The sequence below is a fragment of the Osmerus mordax genome, chromosome 15 (genome assembly GCF_038355195.1).
Source record: "Osmerus mordax isolate fOsmMor3 chromosome 15, fOsmMor3.pri, whole genome shotgun sequence".
Lineage (NCBI taxonomy): Eukaryota > Metazoa > Chordata > Actinopteri > Osmeriformes > Osmeridae > Osmerus > Osmerus mordax.
Genome location: NC_090064.1, coordinates 13,440,051 through 13,466,055, shown reverse-complemented (window position 1 = coordinate 13,466,055; position 26,005 = coordinate 13,440,051). Strand labels below are relative to the sequence as shown.

At 38.2% G+C, this 26,005-nt stretch overlaps 5 protein-coding genes across 8 annotated transcripts in view; 3 read left to right on the top strand and 2 right to left on the bottom strand.

Moving 5' to 3' along the window:
• Window positions 1-367: 367 nt before the first annotated feature.
• On the top strand, window positions 368-3,134 carry mcur1 (mitochondrial calcium uniporter regulator 1). Its single transcript, XM_067251937.1, has 9 exons — window positions 368-685; window positions 1,049-1,165; window positions 1,294-1,397; window positions 1,488-1,589; window positions 1,823-1,864; window positions 1,974-2,045; window positions 2,196-2,249; window positions 2,518-2,632; window positions 2,816-3,134. Exons 1-9 carry the CDS (start codon window positions 430-432, stop codon window positions 2,869-2,871), a joined length of 918 nt encoding a protein of 305 aa, XP_067108038.1. The 5' UTR covers window positions 368-429; the 3' UTR covers window positions 2,872-3,134.
• A 352-nt stretch (window positions 3,135-3,486) lies between these two features.
• On the top strand, window positions 3,487-7,168 carry dph2 (diphthamide biosynthesis 2). Of its 2 annotated transcripts, XM_067251762.1 has the most exons (7): window positions 3,487-3,496; window positions 3,966-4,134; window positions 4,345-4,457; window positions 4,639-4,859; window positions 5,022-5,711; window positions 5,927-6,103; window positions 6,614-7,168. In XM_067251762.1, the coding sequence occupies exons 2-7, from the start codon at window positions 3,985-3,987 to the stop codon at window positions 6,754-6,756; spliced, it is 1,494 nt and encodes a 497-aa protein (XP_067107863.1). In that variant the 5' UTR covers window positions 3,487-3,496; window positions 3,966-3,984; the 3' UTR covers window positions 6,757-7,168. The 2 variants fall into 2 exon arrangements, with proteins under 2 accessions (XP_067107863.1, XP_067107862.1); XM_067251761.1 differs by lacking the exon at window positions 3,487-3,496 and having other exon boundaries at window positions 3,557-4,134.
• ncf2 (neutrophil cytosolic factor 2) lies at window positions 6,157-12,747 on the bottom strand. Of its 2 annotated transcripts, none has more exons than XM_067251764.1 (16): window positions 12,543-12,747; window positions 12,233-12,315; window positions 11,997-12,105; window positions 11,419-11,553; window positions 11,093-11,200; window positions 10,438-10,497; window positions 10,167-10,210; window positions 9,738-9,879; window positions 9,532-9,597; window positions 9,242-9,311; window positions 8,827-8,873; window positions 8,586-8,740; window positions 7,828-7,930; window positions 7,549-7,654; window positions 7,197-7,312; window positions 6,157-6,713 (listed from the first exon to the last, which is right to left on the bottom strand). In XM_067251764.1, exons 1-15 carry the CDS (start codon window positions 12,714-12,716, stop codon window positions 7,212-7,214), a joined length of 1,503 nt encoding a protein of 500 aa, XP_067107865.1. In that variant the 5' UTR covers window positions 12,717-12,747; the 3' UTR covers window positions 6,157-6,713; window positions 7,197-7,211. The 2 variants fall into 2 exon arrangements, with proteins under 2 accessions (XP_067107865.1, XP_067107864.1); XM_067251763.1 differs by having other exon boundaries at window positions 6,158-6,684.
• A 956-nt stretch (window positions 12,748-13,703) lies between these two features.
• Window positions 13,704-22,352, top strand: garem (GRB2 associated, regulator of MAPK1). Of its 2 annotated transcripts, XM_067251232.1 has the most exons (6): window positions 13,704-14,035; window positions 14,942-15,082; window positions 15,686-15,816; window positions 17,045-18,217; window positions 18,303-18,451; window positions 18,918-22,352. In XM_067251232.1, the coding sequence occupies exons 1-6, from the start codon at window positions 13,915-13,917 to the stop codon at window positions 19,765-19,767; spliced, it is 2,565 nt and encodes an 854-aa protein (XP_067107333.1). In that variant the 5' UTR covers window positions 13,704-13,914; the 3' UTR covers window positions 19,768-22,352. The 2 variants fall into 2 exon arrangements, with proteins under 2 accessions (XP_067107333.1, XP_067107334.1); XM_067251233.1 differs by lacking the exons at window positions 13,704-14,035; window positions 14,942-15,082; window positions 15,686-15,816 and adding an exon at window positions 16,323-16,462.
• Window positions 22,353-22,490: 138 nt separating this feature from the next.
• Window positions 22,491-26,005, bottom strand: part of prkdc (protein kinase, DNA-activated, catalytic subunit) — a 29,735-nt gene continuing 26,220 nt past the window's right edge. The window contains exons 77-86 of the mRNA XM_067251231.1: window positions 25,603-25,810; window positions 25,312-25,379; window positions 25,008-25,228; window positions 24,790-24,882; window positions 24,549-24,629; window positions 24,396-24,467; window positions 24,101-24,302; window positions 23,551-23,739; window positions 23,164-23,303; window positions 22,491-23,012 (exon numbers count right to left, since the gene is read on the bottom strand). Of these exons, the coding sequence (XP_067107332.1) occupies window positions 22,808-23,012; window positions 23,164-23,303; window positions 23,551-23,739; window positions 24,101-24,302; window positions 24,396-24,467; window positions 24,549-24,629; window positions 24,790-24,882; window positions 25,008-25,228; window positions 25,312-25,379; window positions 25,603-25,810 (1,479 nt within the window). The 3' untranslated portion in view covers window positions 22,491-22,807. The remainder of the gene's footprint in view (window positions 23,013-23,163; window positions 23,304-23,550; window positions 23,740-24,100; window positions 24,303-24,395; window positions 24,468-24,548; window positions 24,630-24,789; window positions 24,883-25,007; window positions 25,229-25,311; window positions 25,380-25,602; window positions 25,811-26,005) is intronic.

The window sequence follows — 26,005 nt, the reverse complement described above, 5'->3', positions numbered from 1 at the left end:
TTCATTGACAATTCAATGTGTTAGGGTAACACAGCCAACTGAGTACTTAGGGGACTACACTGTACAGTTTACACAAGATGACATACGTTTAATTGTAACACTTAAAAAAAAAAAATCTGAATAGCAACAATGGACAATTGTTAGAGTATACATACAAACATGCATATTAACTGTTGTGAATATTAAATCAGTAGGTTTTGAAAATTACAACGTTTACCTGCATTGACATTTTTTGTATAAATATTTGGGCGATCGAACATCGAACAAACACGGAATTCTCACGGAACACTGATTCGTCTAGGTCGTGACCCGGAAGTTTTCGTAAGTCTAACCGAAAGGCATATTCAAGAAATATTGCCATTGAGACTTAGTATTGTTGTCTGCTGTTGAGAGGAAACAACTAGTAATAGCGCAAGTTAGAATTTTGACATGTCACTGAAACACAGATTTGGGTTTAACTCGCGGATATACACAAAATATGCATTGTATTCGGAGCATCAACGCATGTGTAGAAAAAATACATGTATCACTTCACCTGCACTTCCATCCAAAACTTTCTGGACAGCTGCTGTAGCTAGCTCACGATATGATCCTGCCTTTAACGCCTACAAACAACACTGGAAGGTAAAAGTAATCACACGATTGACAGAACATCAGTGTTTCCCGAGGATCCAATTTTCAAGAGGTATGTGGCAGCTTTTTTTAAACTAATTTATTTATTTTGAAAGTTGGTCTCAGTGACCAAGCCTCATGAAATTATGCTTTCAATAACCATCAACACTATCAATGCCAACAAAAGAAGAGCTGGAAACCCATATGAAAGTACCTGGACGTTGTATTTCTAATGAAATTCTATCTTAATCTCAAATTAGCCTAATGATACAATTGATCGTACTTGTTTAAAAACCTAACGACGACTGAGCATTTAAGGCACTAAAAACAGGCTCTGCTCTGCGCTCCCCTTTTAACAATAACCAGTTCAAAATAGTAATGTTACACAATAGGCTTTGATGTTGTTTTTTTATATGGATATGTGTGATGATTACAGGAATGACCACATCGATCAATACTCTGCAGTATGATTTGAAAACCGACATGACAAAGTCTGGTAGCCGAAAACTATTTTTTGATACCCATGCAGTGGTTCGACTTCTTGAAGACAATGGTTTGTTTCTTAAACTGAAGTATTATTCTATTGATAAAAAAATTAGCTGTTTTTACATATAATGCCTTTCAATGCACGCACATATCTAATCAAGGTTTATATATATATATATATATATATTTCAACAGGCTTTAGCCCCCAGCAATCTGAGGTTATAATGAAATTGCTGGTGAGGACAACAAACTCCAACATGGATACAATCTATAATGATATAGTTACCAAAGTGCAGCAGGTGAGAATCTGTGTGTTTGCTATTTCACATTATTCATAGACTTATAACAGTGAGTCATAAAAAAACATCTAACCATCTTTGGCATGGCAGGAGATTCTGTTGCAGAGGGTGATGTCTCAAATTGCATCTGTAAAAAAAGACATGATTATTCTTGAGAAAAGTGAGTTTTCTACTTTGTTGGCAGAGAATGAGGTGAGTGGTTCTATCTAAACATTTGTCATCCTTACACATGGCCATCACACATATCCCATTTCCAAGCTGAAAATGTATACTAAATGTAATTGACCAAAAGTTGTGTATTATTATGATTCAAATTCTTCACACATATATAGGAGATGTACTTAAAATATGGTTCTTTTTGTGTAACATTTTATATTAAATTCCATGTAACAATGTTTACCTGTTTTTTATTAATTTTTTTACAGAAAGTTAAGACGGAACTATTGCATCTGAAAGTGCAATTGTCTGTAAGTGTTAATCAGTTACTAACCATAATTGTGAGTTATCATCACTTTACATGAGCTTTTGTAAGAGCAGAAATGTAGAACTATCTGATGCTCCACCCCAACTTTTCAGGACATGATGAATAAAATACGATTAGACAACATCTTGAATATGCATTTGGAGAAGAGCAGAATAAAAGAAATGGTAATGTTTCCCTAATTATACCGAAAGGGTATATTGCTGTATCCTTAAAAAAATCACAAACTATACATATTAGTTTCAGTCAAACCAATAAGAATAGAGGTTAAAGTCAATACAATAATGTTTAGATCCTTCTGATATTTTGTTTTTCAGAAATCAGAGCATGAGAAAAGGCTTCTGGAGACACAAACTAATATCATGGAAATGGTTAGTAGTGTACAAAAGGTAGTAGTTGGCATATTTTGTCTAGCTAGCCGACCATTCAGGCAGCCGGCTTACTAGCATATCCTACTACCTAGCAAATGTAGCTAGGTTAGCTACATGCTTTTTGGATAAAATGAGGAATACTTGAATAAATCATGGCAATACCAGTAGATTGCTTTCCTTATTTTATTATTGTATATCTTACAGGATAGGGCTAAACAGCTCCTAGTTAACGTATCTTTAGTCTAATACCTTGTCTTGCCTGTTGTAGAATGCAGAGCAAGATCGCCATTTGACTCAAAGCAACATGAAAATCGACACAGAAGTGGCAGGATTAAAAACCATGTTGGAATCTCACAAACTTGACACAATCAAATACCTTGCAGGTAAAACATGAAAAATTAGTACTATATTAATATATTCACACAGACATAATTTATTCGCAAGATTCTTTTGATGTGGTTGTTCTGTTCCCAACCATATGTAACTTTCCAAATACAGAACATGTATAACTACATTCATTTAAATAAATGGGTATGTAGCTTAACAAATGGCCTCTTCTTTTACAGGTTCAGTTTTCACCTGTCTAACTGTGGTTCTTGGATTTTATCGAATTTGGATGTGATTCTGCATGTTGGGCATGTGACTGCCACAGCCATTTAGCTGGAAAAAAGTATTTGTACATAATATTTTGTTTAAATGAATGAGGAAAAAGTATTGAATGTAAATTTGTGTTTTTCTGAGGTGGTTTGGCTTTTTAGTTTTATGACTGTAAAAACGGCAAAGAAAATTGACACAAGAGCTTCCAGCATGTTCAAAGCTAAGATTGAAATGTTTCAAAAGATTTAATTATGAGGACAATGCCTGTTCTTACCTGCAACTGGACGGAAATAAATCATTTTAAAAAATCAAAAAGGTTTTGAGTCTGTAACTTTATTACTACTTAGTACTTTATTTTCATCACTTTAAACACCTTTAGTGGTAGTTTCAAATTAACCTCCATCAGAAGATTTTTTATTTGATCACTTGGAGCAACGCGATGTGTAAACTTAACAGAATAAACATTGTCTGAATATTTTTAATAATCTTAACTATTTTCTTTGTCAATGACTGTTACGAACCATCTTGCTACGTCCACTGGTTTCACACTCCACAACAAGAGGCGGCGGTAACGCCTCACCTTATTAAAGTTGGTTGAAATCTACAATCCAACTCAAGCGAAGAAGAAATCCCTGCACGTGTAACTACATGTAAGTATGTAGTGTGTTGTTTATCGATGTTGTGTAGGAACTGAATAGGTTTGCTTGATATGAAATGGGAGTAGCATATGGTTGACAGGCCAAATAAGCATTCGTGACTAATCAGCGATGATGCTTCCAGTTGGTGTAATGACTTGATAGACAAGTTAGCCAACCAGCTAACCTAGCGTTAGCTAGCATGTCCCCATATAATCCGGTTTGACAGGAAAGCAGTGTGCAGACCCGATCTGGGACTTTATGGAAGATGCTATGCTTTGTGTTTACAGATGAATTATCCTGACAAACATACAGTTGTTGATCAATAAATACCTGTGTCTGCGAACCATCTGACCATGTGTTGCCTCAGCATCTGCACTGTCAAGACACATATCAACTTGGCTGGCATTTTCTTAGTCAGCAGACTAGATGGTCTGCCCGTCAGGACCAGTTTTATAATAGGGTTTTTCTCGTTTCCATATAGCAACTTAACCCAGATAAGGATGACTGAGGCATTCAGCAGCAACTGTGAGTTGGTTCTTCAACAGAGCGTGAATGTTACGTCAGAGAGAAACGTTCATCAGGAGAACATTGTGCAGGTCTATCAGATTGACGAAACCTGTCAATTTATCAACAGTAACCTTTTTACCAAGGTATGTTATCAAACCTCATACTCAGACATTACAGTGACATGGGGTAGTGTTTTTTTATGAGATCTTTAAAGTTGTTAAATACCCTCTAATTGGAGTGATTCATTGCAAAACAAGTTTAAACTAATCTTAAACATATTGATGTTAAGCAGCAATGGCTCACTGTAAATCTGCAACAACCAATAATCCATCAAACTCACACATGCTTTGTAGGTGGCCCTGCAGTTCCCAGATGAGCTCCTAGTGGATTCAGTTTCAGTTGCTGCAGAGATTGAGAGAAGAACCAAATCAAAGCTGTTCATACTGGGAGACACATCATATGGAAGGTAAAGGATTGATGACGGATTGATAGATAATTGTACACTTTTTGGATGCAGTGTAATTGTATGTTGTAAATACATGTAATCTAAAAATGGACACAGAAATGTATATTGTATCGTTATTACCAAGTATTATTGTTATCAAGTTTAGGTTAAATGTTTTGACAGTTGTTTCTTTGTCCACTAGTTGCTGTGTTGACGAAGTGGCAGCAGAACATGTAGGTGCAGACTGCATTGTGCACTACGGCAGTGCTTGCCTCAGTCCCTCCAAAAGGCTTCCATTGATGTACGTGTTTGAAAGGAGACCATTGGACTTGAAGAAGTGTGCTTCATCCTTCAAAGAATTCTACACAGACAGACAGAGTCATGTCATTGTTCTTTATGACGTTAACTATGCCCACGTCATAGGTAAGTACCTTAAACATCAGGGCAGCAATTTCAGTTCAACAGTAATATTATTGAGTATTATTATAAAAAATTAAAAAAATGGTGGCTCCATTAACAATGATAACTTAAGTTTAAAGTTTTTTGAAGAAAGTGAAAGCTGATGAAGTTTTCTGTCTCCTTTAGACAACCTTTTAGCACTCCTGTTGCTTGAGTATCCAAACATAGTGAACTCGACACTTCTTGTAGATGGTGAACTCTGCCATGGTCAAGGACAGATACAAAAGCAAACAAATGACACAAGTCACTTGGCTGACAACAATGCTGAAATTATTTATCAGTTTGGAAGGCAAATGGTCTTAAAAAATGGACTAAGCATAGAGGACTACAGTGTGTTCTTCATTGGGCACGAAGGTTCAACTTTAACAAATTTCATGATGACTTGGAACAAGTGCTCTTTTTGCTCATTCGACCCGGTAACAATGTCAGGGCGGTCAGAGTCCATCAGTATTAACAAGGCCTTGATGAAGCGATTCTATGCCATTGAGAGGGCTAAAGATGCGAAGGTCGTCGGGATTCTGGTTGGGACACTGGGCGTGGCAAACTACCTCGCAATCATTGAGCAGCTAAAAGAGACCATCCATAAGGCAGGGAAGAAGAGCTATATGTTTGCTATGGGAAAACTGAATGTGGCCAAATTGGCCAACTTCATGGAGATTGACATTTACGTTTTGATCGCCTGTCCGGAGAACTCGTTGCTGGACTCGCGTGATTTCTACAAGCCTGTAGTGACCCCTTATGAGATGGAGATGGCCTGCAACAAGAACAGGGAGTGGACGGGACAGTATGTCACAGACTTCAGTCAACTCCTTCCAGGTAGTTTTCAGTCACTATTTCATCCTTAAGTAAAATAGAGTTTACTTGGGTAGTGCAAATGTTGAACTATCACTTAAAGCTGGTTTATTCTCAAACGGCATTGTTCTCTTTTATCACTGCATAACAGTCTTGACCTTCACTGTGTTGAGTTTTCAGAAATGCTTGATTAAGTTTACTCACCTTATTACATATTTGGCCCTAAACCTCTTCTCCAGGTGGAGCAAGTCATGTTCCATTGCCCAGTCCTGCAGAGCTGAAGGACTGCGATGAGACGGATGTGTCGCTCATTACTGGAGCTCTGCGCACCATGCATCACCCCTCCTACAGCTCTGCCTCGTCCTCCGTCATGCTGAGGAACCAGACGCTTACTATGGCCAACACTACCACAGCTGGTACGTCACAAACCATTGTCAGTACAGTCCCTGCACACACAAATTACTCCAAACGAGGCACTGAAGATTTTAAGCATTTATCTTGTTTTTGCAATTACTGTGACTGTTGCAGAAAGATGCCGATATTGGTGTGTCCGTAAGGTACACAACATAATGACATTAGCAAAGAAAACAAAGTTGACATAATAGCATTAACCCACAACACAACAGCATTAACAGAAACAAAAACATTTAAGAAAAGCTGCAGGAAAACACTCATATGTAAGAATCCGGTTAGCATGCCACCTTTTTAATCATGAGAACAATCCAAATCCAAAGGGTATTGGTCAGAAACGTAAATCCTTTTAGGTGATCACATTAGTTGGGCTAATAGCAAAAAGTACCGGTCAATATGCAATTAAATGTTTTATTGTAATCTGAAAAAGTTATAGTAAGAGTTCCTTAAATAACTCAAAATGGTGCAATGACCCAAAATTGAAATCCATTTGATGGTGCCTGTGTCAATTTCAGCCTCATTCCTGGTGGGTCGTAGCTGGCAGGGCTTGGAGCAGAAACTGGGAAAGACACCAGTGACGAAGGCACTGGAGGGGAAGAAAGGCATTGCAATCGCCTATGAAGAAGATATAGACTGGGTTGGCCAAAATGCAACATAATTAATCTCATCAAACCAGAGACTTTTGGTGAAATATGCAAGTGTATATTTATAACAAGATCACATTTTCTATTTTGAATTATTTTCACGAGAATGTATTTATCATGTCATGTTTATATTACATTGTACAGATCAGATAAAGAACTAGAAATGTGACAATGCTTTCGTGCTTCTTGTAAGTGAAAAACATTTGCATAAAAAATATAAATTCCTGATTGCATCATTTGTAAAAATTAGCAAGAGCACATGGTTAAGTTATATCACTTTAAGCAAGACTTGGCCTCTACATAATGTATGTTTGCACTACAATATAGGAACAATAGATGACTTCAAATAAACATTCTTCTGACCATTTAAATGTTAGATAAACAGGCATACATTTAACAATAATAAATGTACACTGAATCAGAATTTGTTCATTATTCAAGCAAAACTTAGTACCCATGGTTCAGATGATTACTCATCTTGACTTGATTTCAGAGGTGCTTCTTTCACAAAGGCTGCTGGAAATATGCCAATCTTTCCTTTGCATTGCCCTTCAAACCAGTCTTCGTTGACTGAGGGGAAAAAGGAAAAGTGACTGCTCAATTGCATACAAATGACAGTGTTCTCAAGTTTTGGGTATGTACTCAAGTGGCTACAATGACAAAGATATTGCATAATTGAAACTTAAATTAGGGGTTAGTATTCACCCAAATCCTAAATAATTACTAATTGGTCACTATCTACATGGACTATTTTATTATAGTAATGTATGCTTATACCAGGTAGTTTTTGTGTTTTTTCTACTCACCTTTACCAAGAAGTATGATGGTGTCCCCTTTATAGAAAGTAAGATCCTCGGGGTTTGAGGATTCAAAAGAATGAACAGCTGCCAGCAATGTATGTTCATTCATGTCCTTTTGAGAAACATCAGCGTTATTTTAGTCTATCGATAGCTCATATACATGATCACAATCGAATCAAAGTTTTAGATTGTTGTCCGTGCAAGATTAGAAAAAAGTATGAAGTCGCTGGACCAGTTTTTACAATTTTGATTGTTGCATCAGTGTTTGCACCATGAATGCATTACCTCCTGGAGGGTACACCATAGGGTGAGATGACCATCCTTGACTTGACTCCAAACATCTTCCATCAGTGTGTCCTGATTAATTGCCCTTTTTTGGGGGGAATAGCTGTAAAACAAACACAAAGCTCGCCTTTAACATGATGTAAGTTTTGGCTTAATACTTGATTCTAGTTACGATGCCAAAAGGTACACCTATGGTAACATGTTGACGTGTTGACCACTCACGCTGCTCATTCTTATTCTTATTTTTATATATATTTTATTTTATATTTAAATTGTTGTATTCTTAGATTGTTTAGTTCTTAGAAATAGTTAAACTTTTGTACTTTTACTTAATTTAAAATCGTATATGTTTAGTGTTTTGCACCTCCCTGCCACAGTAAATTCCGTGTTTGTATAACATACATGGCGAATAAACCGAATTCTGATTCTGATGTCCATGAATCACCCTGGATAGTTAAAACATTACCTGTACAGATGTTAAAGGCCTCAAACGATATAGTACAACAAGAGTGTGCAATAGGAAAGTGCTATTATACAATAAATACATTTTTCCTAATTATTTTTGTCGCAGGCTAGATTAGGTTGAATAATGAGGTTTGGTCAATGAAACTGAGTACCCATGAGCCTTTGCCTATTGAAAAGACTCACTGACTGACATCGGACCAGCTTGGGCTTACTGAATGCAATGTGGTGGATAGCAAAGGTTTGCCAAGCAATGGCTTCTAATTGGATTTACATAGACATAGTTGGCCCCATACCTCAGGGTTATGGATTTTACAGGAAGTTGCAGTTTGCTTGCAATTTTTTCAACAAGTGTGGCGTAAGATGCGCCTCGTCCTACGCTGACTGTGAATGTGTACGTGAAGTGCACTTTCACTGTGCACTCATCATCATCTTCCTGGGACACACCAGCCTGACGTTAGAAAGGACAAGGGATGAAATTAAAAGTTATAACATGTCAAAAAGAGATGAATGGGATGTCATTGTCAAATGCCGTACCTCAGAGTCTGGGTGATCTATAGTCTGATTCTCTGGAGCCCAAGAAGCTGTAAATGATCACGAGAGAAGGACACTACATGTGATTAAGTCATTCTGAGAGATGTACTGGTGATATGTTGTGGGTGAATAATTGAGTTTTGTAATACCTATTAATTTTGTGAAACAGTCAAGATTAATTTATTGAGATTTTTACAAATAAAGTAATGTACTATGGTATGTTTGAATGAATGCTTGATTTTGAGTACTAAAAACTGTTTTATTGATATTCTGATTTACCCAATGATTGGGTAAAACAAAAAAAGTATTCTGCTGACAAAAGAAATATGGTTGGTGCACACCACACACTGACCCCAACCTAAATGGTACCCAACCCTTTAGGTTGGAACGTATGAACCATTACAGCCATAGAGTTTACCTGGTTCTCGTTTTGGTCTGCTTGGTGGTTCCCGTCTGGGAGGTGCTGGGATTTGATCTTCAATACCATTCTATAATAACAGAGTAACAGGAAATAGCAACAAAATCCAACAAGTACAATGTTTATTCATCATAACCTTGCATGGATTCATTGATTTTAGTTAGGTAATACTAAATAATATTGCAGATGACTGCACCAGACTCCTTAATTAGGAAGTTTAATTTGATCATAGGCATGGCCATGGTGGCTTTTACTGTATGTGAAGAGAAGTAGTAAGAGAACACATTTACCGGGTCTTGTTTAGGTGATAAGGTCCTTTCAAGACGCTCCAGGTAATTGTAGGGAACTAGTCCCCGCTAGAAAAAATAAAATATCAAGGTTAAAGTACAGCCAAAACACCTAGTAATGCTTTGGACTCTTAACACTGATTATGTAAATGTATATTCTCTGTGTCGATATGTGTAATAGTATTAGTCTGAGAGGGTGGTGTTCTTACTCTCTCATTGAAAATGACCGAGGCCCAGTTATCAGTCCCTTTCTGCAGCACAAATACAACGTTGCCGGGTACCACAGCTAGCTCATCACTTGTCTCAGGTACAAACTCAAACAGGACAGTGTGGGCTACTCCCTCCAGAGCTCTGTATGGCGCAACAGGTAAACACACAAAGGTCTAGTCATGTTGATTTGCTATGGTAGCAGTTGTAGTTTTACCATCAAAATCTTTAGAAAAGTATTCAATGGAAAGGTCTTGAATCCAATGTGAAAAAGGAAATAGTGCATGAATCTTGGAAACTGAAGATCAAACTACATTGAATGCAGGTTGTTGACCAATTCAAGATGCTTTTATAAGGCCAATTACCAGGTCCCAATCGTTGGAATTAGTCGGGTTAAGGTTCGTACACAATCTAACATTAGTGAACTTTACCTTAAAACCTCTGGTGCTTTTGGAGCAACAGGAGCATCTTCCAACTGTTAACAGAGTAATCATGTAAAACATGATACATATATCATAATACAGAGAACAGTTTTAACATGTTGGAAAGTATGCATACACAACTACATTCATAAGTACAAACATATAAGCACACTTTTTTTTTGTATCATAGGAGCACTAATGCTAAATAGAAATGTACACAACAAGACACAGAGTGGAAGATTGAAGTCAGAATAATAATGTTGCTGGTGGCCATCTTTACCTGTGGTTGCAATGGAGCAAATCCTGAAAACTCGTCCTCAAACACAATGGAGGAAACAACCTGAAGACAGTAACATCCAGGAACACTGCATTACACCACAAGGTCACAGGTCTGCTAGTGTCACCTTAACCACTACAATAAATATGTGAAGGAAGCATTAGATATGCCACTGTGTATATCTATTTCTGCACTGGGTGTAGCCAAGGCAGCTACCATTTGCCACAACAATGTGACACGTTGCTCAATATTTACTACTAATATTTACTACAAGTACAAATGAGCTAGAATAGCTTGCAGTGTAAAGCAATGGGCTTTGGTGTAATACGTGTTTTGAGGGAGTCAGGTGGCTGAGCAGTTAGGGTATCGGGCTAGTAATCAGAAGGTTGCCGGTTCGATTCCCGGCCGTGCAAAATGACGTTGTGTCCTTGGGCAAGGCACTTCACCCTACTGGCCTCGGGGGGAATGTCCCTGTACTTACTGTAAGTCGCTCTGGATAAGAGCGTCTGCTAAATGACTAAATGTAAATGTACTAATATTTAGTACTTATTGCCAACACAAGAAACCCACATTTTTCTCACAAGACTAACAGTAATCCCCAAAATCAATGTCTACTCATAATATGTACAGTACATTGAATTAGACATTAAAGGGAGACCTTGGCCTTGCCCAGATAGTCCTTCTTTTCCAGCTCAGCAACATAGTTCTGGTTAGGTTTGAAGAGAACATCCTTAGGAACTTCAACAGGCTGAAAAAGCTTCTGCTTCTGAAAAAGAAAGAAGACTCCCTACATTACTACAAGGTGTTGTTACATACACTTTGGTTGATAGTTTGTTATTACAAAAACACAACGTAATCCAAATACATTTTCTGTTTTCTAAATTGAGATTTAAAAACTATTCAATAACAGATTTTTGCGACCCCAAAAAACAAACACAAAACATGTAACAAACAAAAATCAAAGGCAAAAGACAGACCACTGACCAGTATGCATTCCAGAGCCTTGTCAATGTGGATGAGCTTGGCTTCTGTTCTGAGATTCAGTGCACTCACAAGGTTTTCTTGAGCTTTCTCCCACTGGCCCAAATGTGCATGCGTCAGAGCCATGTTGTGTAGAACCTAGGACAAAATAGCCAGTACATGTCACATTTGTATGACATCACTGTGACACTTCATATTGCAGATCAACTGCAGCAAGAAGTGATAGTGATGTGAATACTAGGACACAAGCAATATTTCCTTGACCATGACCCATCACTGGATTCCCCCACAATAATCTGAAACACACTACTTTAACAAAGCTATGTCAAAATGATTTTCTACACAAAAAACATGAGTGTGATGGAAAGCTGATACTTTTTATTTCAGCCTTATAGTTAAAATGGTTATTGAGTCTGAAGGACAGTATTCTGAACAGATGAACATTTATCTTACCTGTACTAGTCTCCCACCTCCCAACTATGCCTTAATCCAATTGATCTGATAGAACATATTTTCCCAGTGATTGTTTGATAATACAATACTATCTGATCTATGCTATAACAATCTTCTTGCACACTCACCTCACAAGCAAATAACTTGTATCTAAGGCCAAGAGGTTTGTAATCGATGAGCTGGTTCCCCCTTAGCTTCTTAAAGGCAAGTTGGAAATCTGCAAAAGACTCCTCAAACCTGCAAATAGAAAAATATGAATTCATTTAATAATGCTAACATAAAATTCCTACATGTCTTGTTAGTAGTCTCTATTGCAGAAACATAATGTAATTTGTATAGTATCTGAATATTGAATATGCCGTGCCTGCCATTTTTGTAGAATGTTATTCCTCTTTGAAAGAAGGCAATGGCGAGATGTTCATCCTTGCGTATGCTACAGTCAAATGCCTGAAACATAGAATTAGTTATAAAAAGCTCATAGCTTGGCTTCCTCTACAAGAAATTGGGTAGCTTCCCCTTTTGCTATGACTTGCATTTTTGTATTGGAAAGTAACATGTTATGTACAGTGATATCACCTTTTAAAGTCCAGTTCTGAAGCTAAATAGACATGTTAGAGAAATGCTGCTTATGTTTCATCTGTTTATATAAATATTTGGCAACATTTCTGTCCTACCTTCTCAGCAGCGGCTAGGTCATTGTTGATCAAATGGAGACAACCAATGTTAAATGAGATTTTTGAGTTTTTATCCTGAATGTCCAGAAAAACTTTTAGTGCGGTTGCTAAGTCCCCACTGGTTACCAAAGCTACTGCTTTGTCCCACTGTCGTAGAGTATCCACAAATGACATGGTGAGATTCACAGATTAACAATACGCTGACAGAGGAAGTCGAGGAAAACCTGTCTTTTTATACGGTCTGTCACATTTCACCACAGTTCGGTAGGAAGTGTGGTGAAAGTCTTTCAATAGAGTAGCTTTTTTTATAACCAAAAAAGGTTACAAAAAACTGTCTTTACTCTGATAGGTGTATGTTGAAGTAGGTTTCAAGTTGTGTTTTCATATGTGCAGCATGTGTGGTATTTATATTTCTGTTTCTTTAAGATTGCATTGCTATGGATAATGTGTTCCCTCAGTATACCTTAAATTCCAGTTTAAGTTTACTTGAAGGTCCAAAGATGTGTGAGTAGACACCTCTTAACATTGCAGTATTTTTATTCAAATTCCTTCTGAATCTATTTCACTACAAAAACTAGTTTAGCCAACCTTACTATATGGTTCCCAAATTTTGACCAATGGATTTTTATGACTTTTCCATTATTTGAAACATAATTTCCATGGTACAAATCTAAACCCCCATAACATTTCTGCATGTACAATAAAGGTTAAAAAAGAAAATTAAAGTGAGCATAAAACATGTTGTTTATACACAGCTGGGCTCAAAATTGACCACTCCATGTGGTCTATTTGTGCAAACCATAGACTGTAAAAACAAGGTGCAAACCACTGTGAACATTTCACAACTTTACATTTCCTGTACTTTTACAGGATCTTTTACTACATATTCATAATATTATGGCAGTTTCATCAGTAGGCTATTTGTGTAAGTGATAGTATTTATAATATTTATTAACTTTTCTTGGTTATGTGACATAGGTAAGCGGTGTACTTTTCACAGGGAACTGACCAAGAATACATTATCTCTTTTGACCTTTATTTTGAGTATCACTCGAGTAATAATAATCATTAAAGAAATGGCCGGAAATAGGAATCCTTAATTAGGCTGGCTTTGCTCTGCTCAAGTTAGCTAGTTACCTTTCCAAACAGCTGGCTAGCTACCTAGCTAGCTTGAAGTATAACAACAGTGAATTCAGGGTAGCTGGTCAGGAAAAAATATTGAATAGACCTTCAATTTAACCAGCTGGAGACAACATGAATACAATCAAGAAAGGCTAGCTAACGTTGTATTCAGCCACAGGATATCACAATACTTTCTGCGTTGTTATATCGGTAGAAATAGCTAGCTAGTGCTAACGGGTATTTTTACAACATGGACCTTGGATCTATGTTGTTCAACAATTTAAAAGATGTATCATGGAGCACAACTTCTTTACCACTAGATAGAATAGTCAGTGTATATAGACTGCCGCAAATTGTAAAATTGGACAGCGGTAAGTAAACTATTTTAATCAGTTTTCCACATGAACTTTACAGAAAACTGCTGGCTATCTAGCATTAGCTACAGAACTGGGCTAAAACAAATATTTGTCCAGTGTTGTGAGGATAATGACGGTAGTTAACTAGCTATCTCTAACTAATCGCTCATTTAACATTATACCATATTTAGGGGGGAAGGGGAAGTGCGAGCACTCCGATAGTTTGCTTGTTATAACGAAATGATTGACATCATGACTTACGTCTAGCTTGAGGCTGTAAACCAAGCCAACACTGTTGGTCTTCAGTAGCTAGATAGAAACTGGGCCTAACATTAACAAACATAGCTGCTAATGCTAGCTATCTCCAGCTAACTGACTGGTCACCTAACTTGCAAATCGAGTGTTAGGACATTAATCATGTTTTGTCCCAACCTTTCTCAGTATTGTCTAACTAGTCGAAACTGTGATTAAAAAGAAAAACACTCATTTTGAGAAGTTACATAATAGAAAGTCTTTAGTCTTAATACCCTTCCAACCCATTATTTGTACCAACTACCCATGCCAATCATTGGCGTTTTGAGTCGCAGTTGGCTCTTTAGGGACTTAAATGCAGAGATGGAGCCACGTTTATCCACAAGTCACATTTTATGTTCAGAAGCCCAGCTGTGTTTGACAAAGGTGTACATGGTTATGGGGGGACACGGGCTGACCAGTTCAGAGTCAACTGTTTACCTGACTTATGTTATTAGGTTGGTACCCAAAAAATACTCAGATTGTTCAACATCATTAGTGTATTGCCTGTAGAAAAAGTTTGATGAGAATTTCTGTCTGTTTTTGAGCTCCATAATAGTAGACTAACTTGCTTTCGATGGTGTTGGTAGCAACATTAGAATGCGATTAAGTTGTATTTTCTTTCTACAGGTGAGTTGGTTGAAGGCCTGAGAGACAATGACTACCTCCTAATTCATTCCTGTCGACAATGGACAACCATCACCGCACACAGTTTAGAAGAGGGCCATTATGTCATAGGTCCCAAAATTGAGATCCCGGTGCATTATGAAGGTGAGGACAACATGGTTGGTTTATTTAAATGGATTTTGCTGAAATGTCGACAGACACTATCTACCACAAATAGTGTTGGGAACTGTGAGCCAGTTCCTACTCTGAATACTTGGAAATTACATATGACTTAACTGATATCAGTTAAATTCATTATCAATTGGTTTAAGCGAGATTTGAACCAGGGGTACCGTGTTTGGCAGTAGACTCAACGGTACACATGCTTATCCACTGAGCCACAGAGGGTTCTTGAAAGTTACTTTCTACAAGACAGTAAATTTCCCTTATGACATTTCGATTCAATATAAGCTTACATTAAAAATAAAAAATAAAATTGAAAATCGATTTTTGAAATGTGTTAATCGCTAGAAGACTGAATCGCGATTCATATGGGAATCTATTTTTTCCCCCACCCCTATAAAATATACTGGAACCGAACAAACCGAACGTCTTGTTAATTTACAAGCTTGTTGCTGTGTAATGGCCAAAACATAAAAAAAATAAAATAATGACGAAGGTTTATTAAATTGATGTAAGATTAGTCAAATACATGGATAGTTGTGAATACAGACCTAACCACAGCAATTTCCCTGTCATGTGCTTCAGGTCAATTTAAGTTGCTGGAGCAAGACAGAGATGTTAAGGAGCCGGTGCAGTACTTCAGTAGTGTGGAAGAAGTTGCCAAAGCATTTCCTGAAAGGGTGTATGTCATGGAGGAAATCACATTTAATGTTAAGGTCAGTCTTTGTGTTCCCATTCCCAATTTACATGTGCGACACTGTAGGAAAGTCTCAAGTATTCACACTTTTCCACATTTGTGTTATAGACTTAAAAAAGTAGTATACTGTAGTTGTTTGCCATCAATCTACAAACAGTACAGCATAAAGACAGATTTAAATGTTTTATAAAATTCATAAAATAAATCTACTTTTCATTAGTATTAAAACCCTCTTTTCAGTAATTTGTCGAAGCGTCTCTGGCAGCAATTACAGCTTCAAGTCTATTAGGGTACGACTTTACCAGTCTTACATATCTGGATTAGGGCAGTTTCTCCTATTCTTCCTTGCAGATCCTCTAAAGCTGTCAGATCGGATGGGGAGCTTCGAAGAATTGATCTTCAGGTCACACATTTTCTTTTCCAATATTTGCTTTGGCTGGGCCATTCAAAAACATCCAGAGAATAAAGCACTGGGTGCTTCCGGCCGTTCTTATGCTTAAAGGTGACTCTTTGCCCAGAGCAGGTTTTCTTGAACAACCTCTCTCTATTTGGGCTTGGTTCATCATTCCCTTAATGGTGACCAGTCTCCCAGTCCCTGCCTCTGAGAAGCATCCCCATAGCATGATGTTGTCACCGTGCTTCATCATAGTGGTGGTATTATCCAGGTGAGCAAACCTGGTTTTTGCCAGATATAAGACTTGGCATTTTGGCCACTGAGTTCAGTGCTAGTCACTTACCTTAATAAAGACCAAAACTTTGAGCTATTGTGAGTACATTAATGGCAAAAAAAGAGATTGTAATCCATTATAAATTTAATCAATAACACAAAATGTGGAAAAACCGAAGGAGTCAGAATACTTTTACAAAGTCACATTTATGATGTTTTTAATTAACTGAAAAAGCCATATTTTTAGCTAATATATGGCTAATGACAAATGTTAATGGAACACTTCAAGAGTTTGTTTTCCATTTTAAACAATTTTACAAGTTACATGCTGTCTCTAGAGGAGGGGATCCCTCACTGAATTGCACTTCCCAAGGTTTCTTCAATTTTTTCCTATATACATTTACATGGGAGCTTTTCCTTGTCTTCCTTGATGGTTTATGTTAGATTAGGGGCAGTTCTGTGGGCATATGTGAAGCCCTCTAATGGCATTACTTGTGTATATATATATATTTTTTTTTTAAAGGGCTATACATATACATTTTTATTTGATTTGAATATGAAGTAAATTCTTATTTTACAGATGGCTTCAGGGGAAAGCAATGAAGACACTGAGGTGTACAACATTAGATTAAGCACTGGCGATGAACTGACCCTAATGGGCCAGGCTGAAATCCTCTATGCCAAGACATCGAAAGAAAAATCCAGACTTAATACCATCTTCAAGAAGATTGGAAAGCTCAACTCCATAAGTAAAATTGGCAGAGGTAAGATGCCGTGCTTGATTTGCATGAATCACCGCACCAATGAGAGTATCAGCCTACCCTTTCAGTGCAAAGGTAGATTCAGCACCTGCAGTCCACTAGAGCTACAGATGCAAGAGGGAGAACACACTATCCGCAACATCGTCGAGAAGACCCGTTTGCCAGTGAACGTCATAGTGCCCAACAGCCCACCTCGCAACCAGCACGATCTTCATCTCATCCGTGAAGGGCATCGCTACAAATTTGTCAACATTCAGACCAAGACTGTCGTTGTTTGCTGCGTTCTGCGTAGCAACAAGATCATTCCCATCCACTTTCCCCTTCACATGTCCATGCCCAAGCTGATCATCCCAGAGGGTCTGCTGCAGAGTGAATTGTGGTTGGAAACTATGGTGCATCGCTGGTTCACATTCTGCCAGGAACAGTTTGACATTGATGACTATTCCCGTGCTGTGCGGGATGTGCGAATTGATTGGAACGAAGATGGAAAGAGTCCCAAGAAGAGCAGTGGCAGTGGGAATGGCAGCAGCAATGGGTGCCCTGCTCACATGCATGTGCCTAGCTCTCTAACGTATGCCAGGGAGGAGCTGACCCAGTCCTTTCATAGACTGTCAGTGTGCGTTTATGGCAACAACCTACACGGTAACAGCGAGGTCAACCTACAGGGCTGCATGACACTTACTGGAGACTGGGCGCTTTTACCCACCGATGCCGCGCCAGTGGACACGGCTGACACAGAACATCTCTTTCCAGAGTTGTGGGAGAACGTGAGTCAGTCTGGCCTGCTGCGTTCAGATGTTCCATATGAGGAGCTGTGGTTAGATCACATGAGAGCACAAGGCCCCCGGCACTGTTTGAGTGACGGCATGAACAGCATCAATAATGCACCCAGTGCCACCGCAGTCCTTGCACTCCCAGCTAGTCATGTTGGCTCAATGTTCAACCCTGAAGTCTGTGTTCCGCCACCCCCAGTCCCACCAAAGTCTGAAGCTGTAAGTAGAAATGCATAATTATTGATTTCAATTATAATGGGAATGACAGTGGCTTACGTTTATTTATCAAACGTGTTTGTTTCAGGTGAAGGAAGAATGCCGTCTTCTGAATGCCCCTCCCATTCCCCCACGCACCTCCAAACAAATGTCTTCAGCACTCCTAGTTCCAAAACTTCAAGAAGTCCGCTCTCCAAGCCCCACTCTCTCCTATTATTCATCAGGACTCCACAGCATGTAAGTGAAACTAGAACAGGGCCTGTTGATCATAATAACTGAAAGAGAATGCGGCCTTTGAGACTGTATAACATCACAACAAAAGTAAATATACAGTATTCCATGAGCAATTTAGCTTATTGCAATTGTTTACTATATATTGGCTTTGTGTTTTAAATATGCATAGTCACATTTCGTAATTATATCAGAGCAAAATTATTTTGCCAGAAAAGGATTCTATAGATTACTTTACACACTTACATTTTTTTTTTTTACAGGAGTAATTGTTCTAAAATTGAATTAAAAGGGATCATTTTAATAATGCCAGTGGCTCTCTTACCAACACAAATTCAAACAAAAAGGCTGCATGTACCAACACAGGAGGGGGTCATAGTTTGTTGACTGAGGGGGGGGAAAAAAACACACAAATCAAACATGTTTACACATGTAATGATAATAATTCTGCCTTCTATTTTGAAACCGTCAGTGGAGGCGATGAGGCTGAAGTCAGCGAGCTGGAAGAGCGAAGCAATGTATGCTACCCCTGTGACTGGGTTAAGGCCAGTCCAAATCTGGAAAGCCACACAGTGTCTCCTGGAAGCACATCACGGATATCTTCCAGGCTTTCTTGGCCAAACTCCGTCTGTGGAGGGGACTCTGAAGGCACAGAAGAGTTTTTACCCATCCATTGTCGAAGTTACTACAGCTATCCTCGGAAAAGACCCCCCGGCACCCCTAAAACCTGCACTTCCAGCCTTTATGACTTTGATGGGAGGGAGCACACAAATCAAACTGCAGAGAACTTTAGGTCATGCAAGAGCTATATAAGTGAGTTTTGCACCAAATCCTCCAGTTTCAACCTAGAAATGTACCGAGAAAAGTCAGTTGAAGAATTGAATTCAAAACAAAGCCTGTCATGTCCAGTCTTACCACCAAGAACACTGAAATCAAATGAGGGAAGCAAAGGTACAGATTTAGTGGCTATGGCAGACCAAGGTACAACACAGGAAACTGTTCTGTGTCCCTTCGGTGCCCAACACGAAGACTCTACAACCGAGAGCTTGTTTCCCTTCTCTGCCCACAATCCTCTCACTGCCTCAAGTGAACATTGGCAACCTCCTCTCAACCTGTCTGGTCTCTCTATTGAAGAAGTGTCCAAGTGTTTAAGATTCATTGGCCTACCTGATGACATTCTGTCTTTGTTTGCCAAAGAAAAGATTGATGGCAGTCTACTTCTGCAGCTCACTGAGGAGATTTTGTCTGAAGACTTTAAGCTAAGCAAACTTCAAGTGAAGAAACTTATGCAGTTCATCAATGGTTGGAGACCGAAGATATAGTTTTTTTCTCAAGAAAAAGCCTAATTTCCTGTAATGCAAGTGCTTAATATTGATATTGGAATATCAATTGATGACTTGGAGAGACTTTAGGTTTGGCACCATATTCTCAACACTAACAAGATACATACATTAAAACAATGACATGGGATTTTGTGCAAGGAATTGCATACCTTTCGGACTGCAATATGACAGTCTGGCTCACTATTTGCAATACCCTGTAAGTAAATGTCAGGTACACACAAATATAATGGACTTAAATATTGACAAACATTATGGAAGAACAGGGCATTTATGACTGTTATTATTATGTAAATCAGAGTAAACTGAAAGCAGTTGCTCTTCTGAGAGACAAAGCAGCCTAACCTCTGAAGTGAAATGCAGCTTAGGGACCATAACTGCTGCCTTAGTACACATCTGTGACGACTCATGAAACTCATGTTTTTTTTCTTGGTTTGAGAAAAATGGTACTTTTTGAAAACCTTTCTACTTCCAAATTCCACAAAAAAAGGCAAGATGGTCATAAATGTAAATAATATATATTATAGCGATTATCTATATCCAAGTTTTATTATTTACATTTATACAATCTTAGTCTAACTCTATAAAGCAGAAATATTATACAAATGAAGGCAAAAAATAATATTTAAGTATGAACAAAACATTCTGCTGCACACTGTTACAAATGTCTTGGCTGGACTGCCAAGTATACACATGGAACTGGTGATTAAATCCTGTGAAGAAGAGTGGCAATAGTACGTAGTTGAAAACTACTTTGAAGTTACATATTTGATGTTGAAAATCGCACAAGATTGTAATATATACAGTACACTACAGTTTATTGGCAGGCCATTGCAGCAAGCACTGGTATCAAATGTCCTCAAAGGTCAAGTACTTGTTTCACTGTTGCCATTGACTCTTTTTAAATTAGGAATCATATTCAAGAGTTATTTTGATTTAATTGTGGCTTTAAGAATGGGACACAATGTATTAGAAACCACAAGCCACGTTTAATCCACATAACACTAATGTTCATAGAAAATGAAGCTTCTTTTGACCTCAGTAAAAATGTAAAATATATCTTTGTGAATGAGATCTACTTTTCTCCCATACACAAAGAATGTCCTAAACATTACCCTGTGGGTAAATATTAATTACTAATTAACTTGTCATTGTGAGAAACGTCAAAATGCCATTGTTTTCAAAATGGTCGATTTAGATTTTAATGTGGTTTCCCAGACAGGGATTAAAATTGGGCGTAATCCTGTCATCCCAATCCTGTTTGGTTAAACACATTCCTCAATTGGATTACTGACCAGTTGTTGTGTTGCTGGCTAAGCAGTAAATTCAGACGTAATAGTCACACGTTTGTCAAATGTATGATGAAGACCAGTTTTAGGAATGTCATATTAATAGCTATAAAAAAAGTTTACTTTAGTCTTGATCCTTGTCTGCGAAACCACAGTTTGGTTCTAGGTCAATGTAAAGATTGTCTGTGATGCAAAAAAACAAGCCTTTTGTCTGCCTTAACCTACTGACCATAATCTTCTGTTAAGTTTTATTTTTCCACAAGAAACTTTTATACAAATAAGGTTGGTGGACTGTGACATTAATATGCAACTTGATACACAGTGGAAAAAAATGTAGTAGTGTATTAGGAAAATACTCCTTTAGTAGGATTGCCTTTAAAGTTAAAGATTGTTATGGTTAAATTGATGTCTCAGAAGTATTGCCACCTGATGATTGGTCAAGTTTTCCTTTCAATCATCAAACGGTCTTATGCAAAGAATGTCTAAAATGCAACTAAGAAAATGTAATTCATAAACTAACTCATACTAAGTGTATGCAAAAATTAAGTAAAGGAAAAAAAGAAAAACCAAGTGCATCAAAGGTTTCTAAACAATCACTGATGTATCCGTTTTCCTTGATTAATTTGCTGCTTGGTAACTGATGCTCAGACTTAAATGTGAAAAATAAAACTAAGATTGTCTATCAAAACAATGATCTACATCAAAACTAACCATGTTGTATTGATTGCATTACTGATTTAAATGAATTCACCTCAACACAGGTACAAATGCTTTTGTGAAACTGATATTGGATTATCAGCCTTCCCTTTTTTCCACAATTAAATTTACACTAAATTGTATGAAATTAATGGTTTTCATTAGTGAACTTTAAAGGTATGTTGTACATAACAGTACACACATACTAGTGGCAGCAATTGTATTGTATTATAAATATGCCATTGGATTAACCCTTCTAGTCACAATTCAGCAAATGCCACCTTGTGCTATACTAACCCGTAGGCACTTAGGTATATGTGACCACAGTTAGCAAAAAATGTACGTTTCAAAATCTGTCAACAACTTGAAGGACTAGTGAAAAGTCAAGCTTTTTGATTACAATCTAGATCTACATAATATGGAAAAATACACAGATGATAGTAATTGGTTGGGTTCTATTAAGGATAGAATAAGGCATAGGTGAAACTTCTGTTGTGGAATACAGACCCTTTCATGAACAACCCTTTTGTTTCAGTTGTTTGGTTTTAAAGTATATGATAAATAAAAATGGACAAATGTCAATGTTTTGTTTGCTTTCCTGTTTTCTAGTTTTAAATCACTCTTTTGATTTAAAGATTGCAGTCAAACCAGTGAATTGCAGCAAGTTGATGTCATATATTAGGGGTCACAACCCTAAGGTAATTGAAAGACGTAAGGGCACACACTACAAAAGCTCTTTGTCATTTTATTGTAATTCCTTACCTTAACACAAGGAGGTTAAAATACTTGTATTAACAACAGGAGAAAACTGAATTTCAACAACTGATGTTCACATATTGGAGACTGTCTTCATAAAAAGAAGTGTGGTCATTTTTATATTCAGTTCCTCTTTGAAAAATGTCAACCTTTCACCATAGACACTAATTTGACTAAAAATACATCAGATTATGAGGCTGTATTCCTTGGAGGACATTCAAGTCTAAGTCCTGGTACAGACAGGCAACTTTTCAGTCTAATTCTAACACAGACAGTGTGGCTCAGATCCATGGCTCCCAACCAATCCAAACCCTTCCCAGGATGTTGCGATCCATGGCTTGGTCCAACAAACAATCCACCTGTCTCTCCACTGACAGGCTCTCAGGTTCAAGCTTGGCACGTACATTATGCTCTTCACTTCCCAAAGCCACAGACAGCATATGTTTAAAGGCAGGGTCCTTCTCAAAGCCCAACTTCAACTCCTCACTAGGACACACAAATACCTTAACTTAGATCGATTTAATCAAACTTGCACTGTAGATGGGTTTTGTATTAAGACAATAAAGCATAAGGGTCATAAAGAATATTCTAATTTGAATTTACAGTTGCAAATTCCCATGCATTATGGAAGATTTACCTGGTTATAGTGGCAGGATTTGCTCCTTCAAGTTTTCTCCTCATAAAGTTCACCTTCTGTAAAGGGTACCAGTGGATTTCCTTTGTGTCCACACTTTCTGTCCAGGTGCCTCCCTTTTTCAGTTGCTTCATTTCAAAATTCTGGGGGTTATAGAATATCTTCATCACTATGCATAGTTTTTTATGTTATACTCTGAGCCTGTTCCCCTACCCACCTAACTCAAGTTCAACACAACCACCTTCCAACCACTACTGTGGGTGAAACTAACCACACAATGTCACAAAAGACTACGGCTCAAATTTGCTTGGCAAATGAGGATGTGCAAATTTCAATCCGCTATATTCCTTTATAACTAACGATGCATTTTTAGGTTTGGTAGAACTCTACCTTCCAGTCCAAAGAGGGTTCTTTGACAAAGATGTCCATGGTATTGAGCAGCAGGTCTGGGTCATTCCTGTAAGCTCGTACAGTGTTCACCATGACACTCTGGATCAGCCCTGACTCCTTCATGGGCTGCATTAAATTCACAAACTGCCTTGTCAGGCGGAAAGGCATGAGCTCTGGCACTGGGAGGAACTGTGGAAGAAGAATCAAATAAAACTAGTGGCTTTGTACCACTGTAAACTTACCCTTATCAGCACAATTGGACAGGTGACTTAATTGTTTTATTACTTCCTTGGTAACGCAAACTAGTAAGTTATCATATTCATAATAATATAGCCACACGCCTAACAGGTCTCTATCGAACTCGTACACTCACGGTCAATGAACTCAGTATCCCATTACAATAAATCATTTTCTGGGTGTCTGGATTAAGGATTAAAGTAGGAATGAGATAAAATAAAAAAATAAAAAGACAAATCCAGGAATGTGCTGAAACCAGGAAGTTGTTTCTGGATCCCAAGTGACAAAGGAAGACAAAAGTACCCTAGCCTACCTGTGTGGCCGACCCAAAAGCATGACCAAAGTCGATGCCAATCATGCCCCCTGTCTCCATATTGATCATGAAGTTGGAGAGATGACGGTCCCCGATGCCCAGGATCCAGTGGCTGACACACAGAAGTGCATGGGAAGTAGAGAAGTGAGAGCGCAGAGACAGGAAAGCCTCTGGGGTAGTGCTCATCTTCAAAAATGCTCTCCTGAAAGAAATCCACAGACCAGATGTAAGTGTGTGTGGTCTACACTGGCCAACCTTTCATCTGGAACTGGTGAGGAGTGACTTCTCAACTTACTTTAGAAGATCGGCTGGGACAAGCTGCTCTATCTTCATGAAGTTGTTTACAGTGTCGTTTCGGCTGGCCTTCCTACAAAAGAGCAGGTGGTCAGCATAGGGATCTACTACACTTACAGGATTGTGTTTTTTCCATCACAAATGTATTACTTACTTGTAAACCTCTGCATATCTTCGAATGCCCTGTGCACTTGGTGAAACTTTATTGATCCATTTATCATATTCCTCATTTGGTCTAAAATAAAAACATTTAGAATAAGCAAAAACAAAATGTAAACACCCAAAAATGTTGTATTCTTAACTGAAGGCTGTAGCTTCGTGGCTACGGCCGAACACCACCCGTGGGAATATCCCTTACCAACCCCACTCTCACTCGTACTATATTGCTTAAGTACCTCATTGTCGCCTTCTGCTCTTCTTCCGTCCTTGTGTTGAATAAGAAGTCTTTCAGTGTACAGGTATTCTCCATCCACTCAATCAGACCAATTCTGTAAGTGTACATGCATATGTCAACTTTATGCAGCGCATTCATCTTATTTTTTCCCATTACCCAGGGAGATTTCAATGTATGCATATCACCAAAAACATTAAACCATTATTACATAAATAGTACCTGGTAGTTATAGGAACCACCTGATAGGTACGAAGTTGCAGGTGTTTTTGGGCACAGACTGTGTCCTGGCTGAGAAGGATGTTCATCACTATAAATAGCTGTTCGATGCGCTGGTCCTGACGAAGGTCCTCTCCACCCTTCACAAGGAAGGGGTGCTCGCGCTCATCATCCCCACGCATGACAACACGTTTGGGCCGGCGGATAGAGCACATAACCTTCACCTTGAGGAAAATAGATAATTTTATAAAACTGTCCAAGTCAACAAAATTTAAAGTATCTCATAAGGAAGATAAGAAACACAGACCCTCTCATCAAATCCTGTAATTTTAGCATGATATTCTGGTAATGGTTTGGACCTGCCATCATATTGTCCTGTAGCACAAGAAGAAAATGATCGCAACAAAACAAAAAGTACAGCTTCAAAAATAAGAAATTTTCTTTAGTTTGGTTTGGTTTCATGAAAGGTATATATGACAGAATGTAGCGAGGTTAAGGACACCTGTCCCTACATACTGAAATTAGAAAGGGTTTGAATGTATGTTTGAATGTCGCTTTGGATAAAAGCGTCTGCTAAATGCATAAATGTAGGACTGACCTGGGACTTCCAGATCATTACGGAGTGCGTCCGGTTTGAAGTTACTCAACCAGGGTGAGTATTCCTTCAGGTTTCCTGGCTCCTTTTGAAATCCACGCATGGATTCTACAAGCTTATCCACCTCCATCAGGAAGTTCTTTTCTTTCCTCTTTTTCCACAGTGTGGAGCCACCAGGTCCAAACAGTTTCTCAACTTCTTTGGCAAATTTCTATAGTGTGTATAAATAAACACACAAGTAAGTAATGTCAAGGGAGTCAGGTGGTTGAGCGGTTAGGGAATCGGGCTAGTAATCTGAAGGTTGCCAGTTCGATTCCCGGCCGTGCGAAATGACGTTGTGTCCTTGGACAAGGCACTTCACCCTACTTGCCTCGGGGGGAATGTCCCTGTACTTACTGTAAGTCGC

Excerpts from the sequence above, each read along its gene's own strand:
- mcur1 (XM_067251937.1), top strand. The coding sequence starts at position 430 with ATGTCACTGAAACACAGATTTGGGTTTAACTCGCGGATATACACAAAA. Across the intron at positions 686-1,048 it reads GAGGATCCAATTTTCAAGAG|GAATGACCACATCGATCAAT; the intron begins GTATGTGGCAGC and ends TGATGATTACAG. Across the intron at positions 1,590-1,822 it reads CTTTGTTGGCAGAGAATGAG|AAAGTTAAGACGGAACTATT; the intron begins GTGAGTGGTTCT and ends ATTTTTTTACAG.
- dph2 (XM_067251761.1), top strand. The coding sequence starts at position 3,838 with ATGTGTTGCCTCAGCATCTGCACTGTCAAGACACATATCAACTTGGCT. Across the intron at positions 4,135-4,344 it reads ACAGTAACCTTTTTACCAAG|GTGGCCCTGCAGTTCCCAGA; the intron begins GTATGTTATCAA and ends CATGCTTTGTAG. Across the intron at positions 4,860-5,021 it reads TAACTATGCCCACGTCATAG|ACAACCTTTTAGCACTCCTG; the intron begins GTAAGTACCTTA and ends TGTCTCCTTTAG.
- ncf2 (XM_067251764.1), bottom strand. The coding sequence starts at position 12,716 with ATGTCATTTGTGGATACTCTACGACAGTGGGACAAAGCAGTAGCTTTG. Across the intron at positions 12,316-12,542 it reads ACCTAGCCGCTGCTGAGAAG|GCATTTGACTGTAGCATACG; the intron begins GTAGGACAGAAA and ends TCTATGTTTCAG. Across the intron at positions 9,880-10,166 it reads AAAGCACCAGAGGTTTTAAG|AGCTCTGGAGGGAGTAGCCC; the intron begins GTAAAGTTCACT and ends TGCGCCATACAG.
- garem (XM_067251232.1), top strand. The coding sequence starts at position 13,915 with ATGGACCTTGGATCTATGTTGTTCAACAATTTAAAAGATGTATCATGG. Across the intron at positions 15,083-15,685 it reads GATCCCGGTGCATTATGAAG|GTCAATTTAAGTTGCTGGAG; the intron begins GTGAGGACAACA and ends CATGTGCTTCAG. Across the intron at positions 15,817-17,044 it reads AAATCACATTTAATGTTAAG|ATGGCTTCAGGGGAAAGCAA; the intron begins GTCAGTCTTTGT and ends CTTATTTTACAG.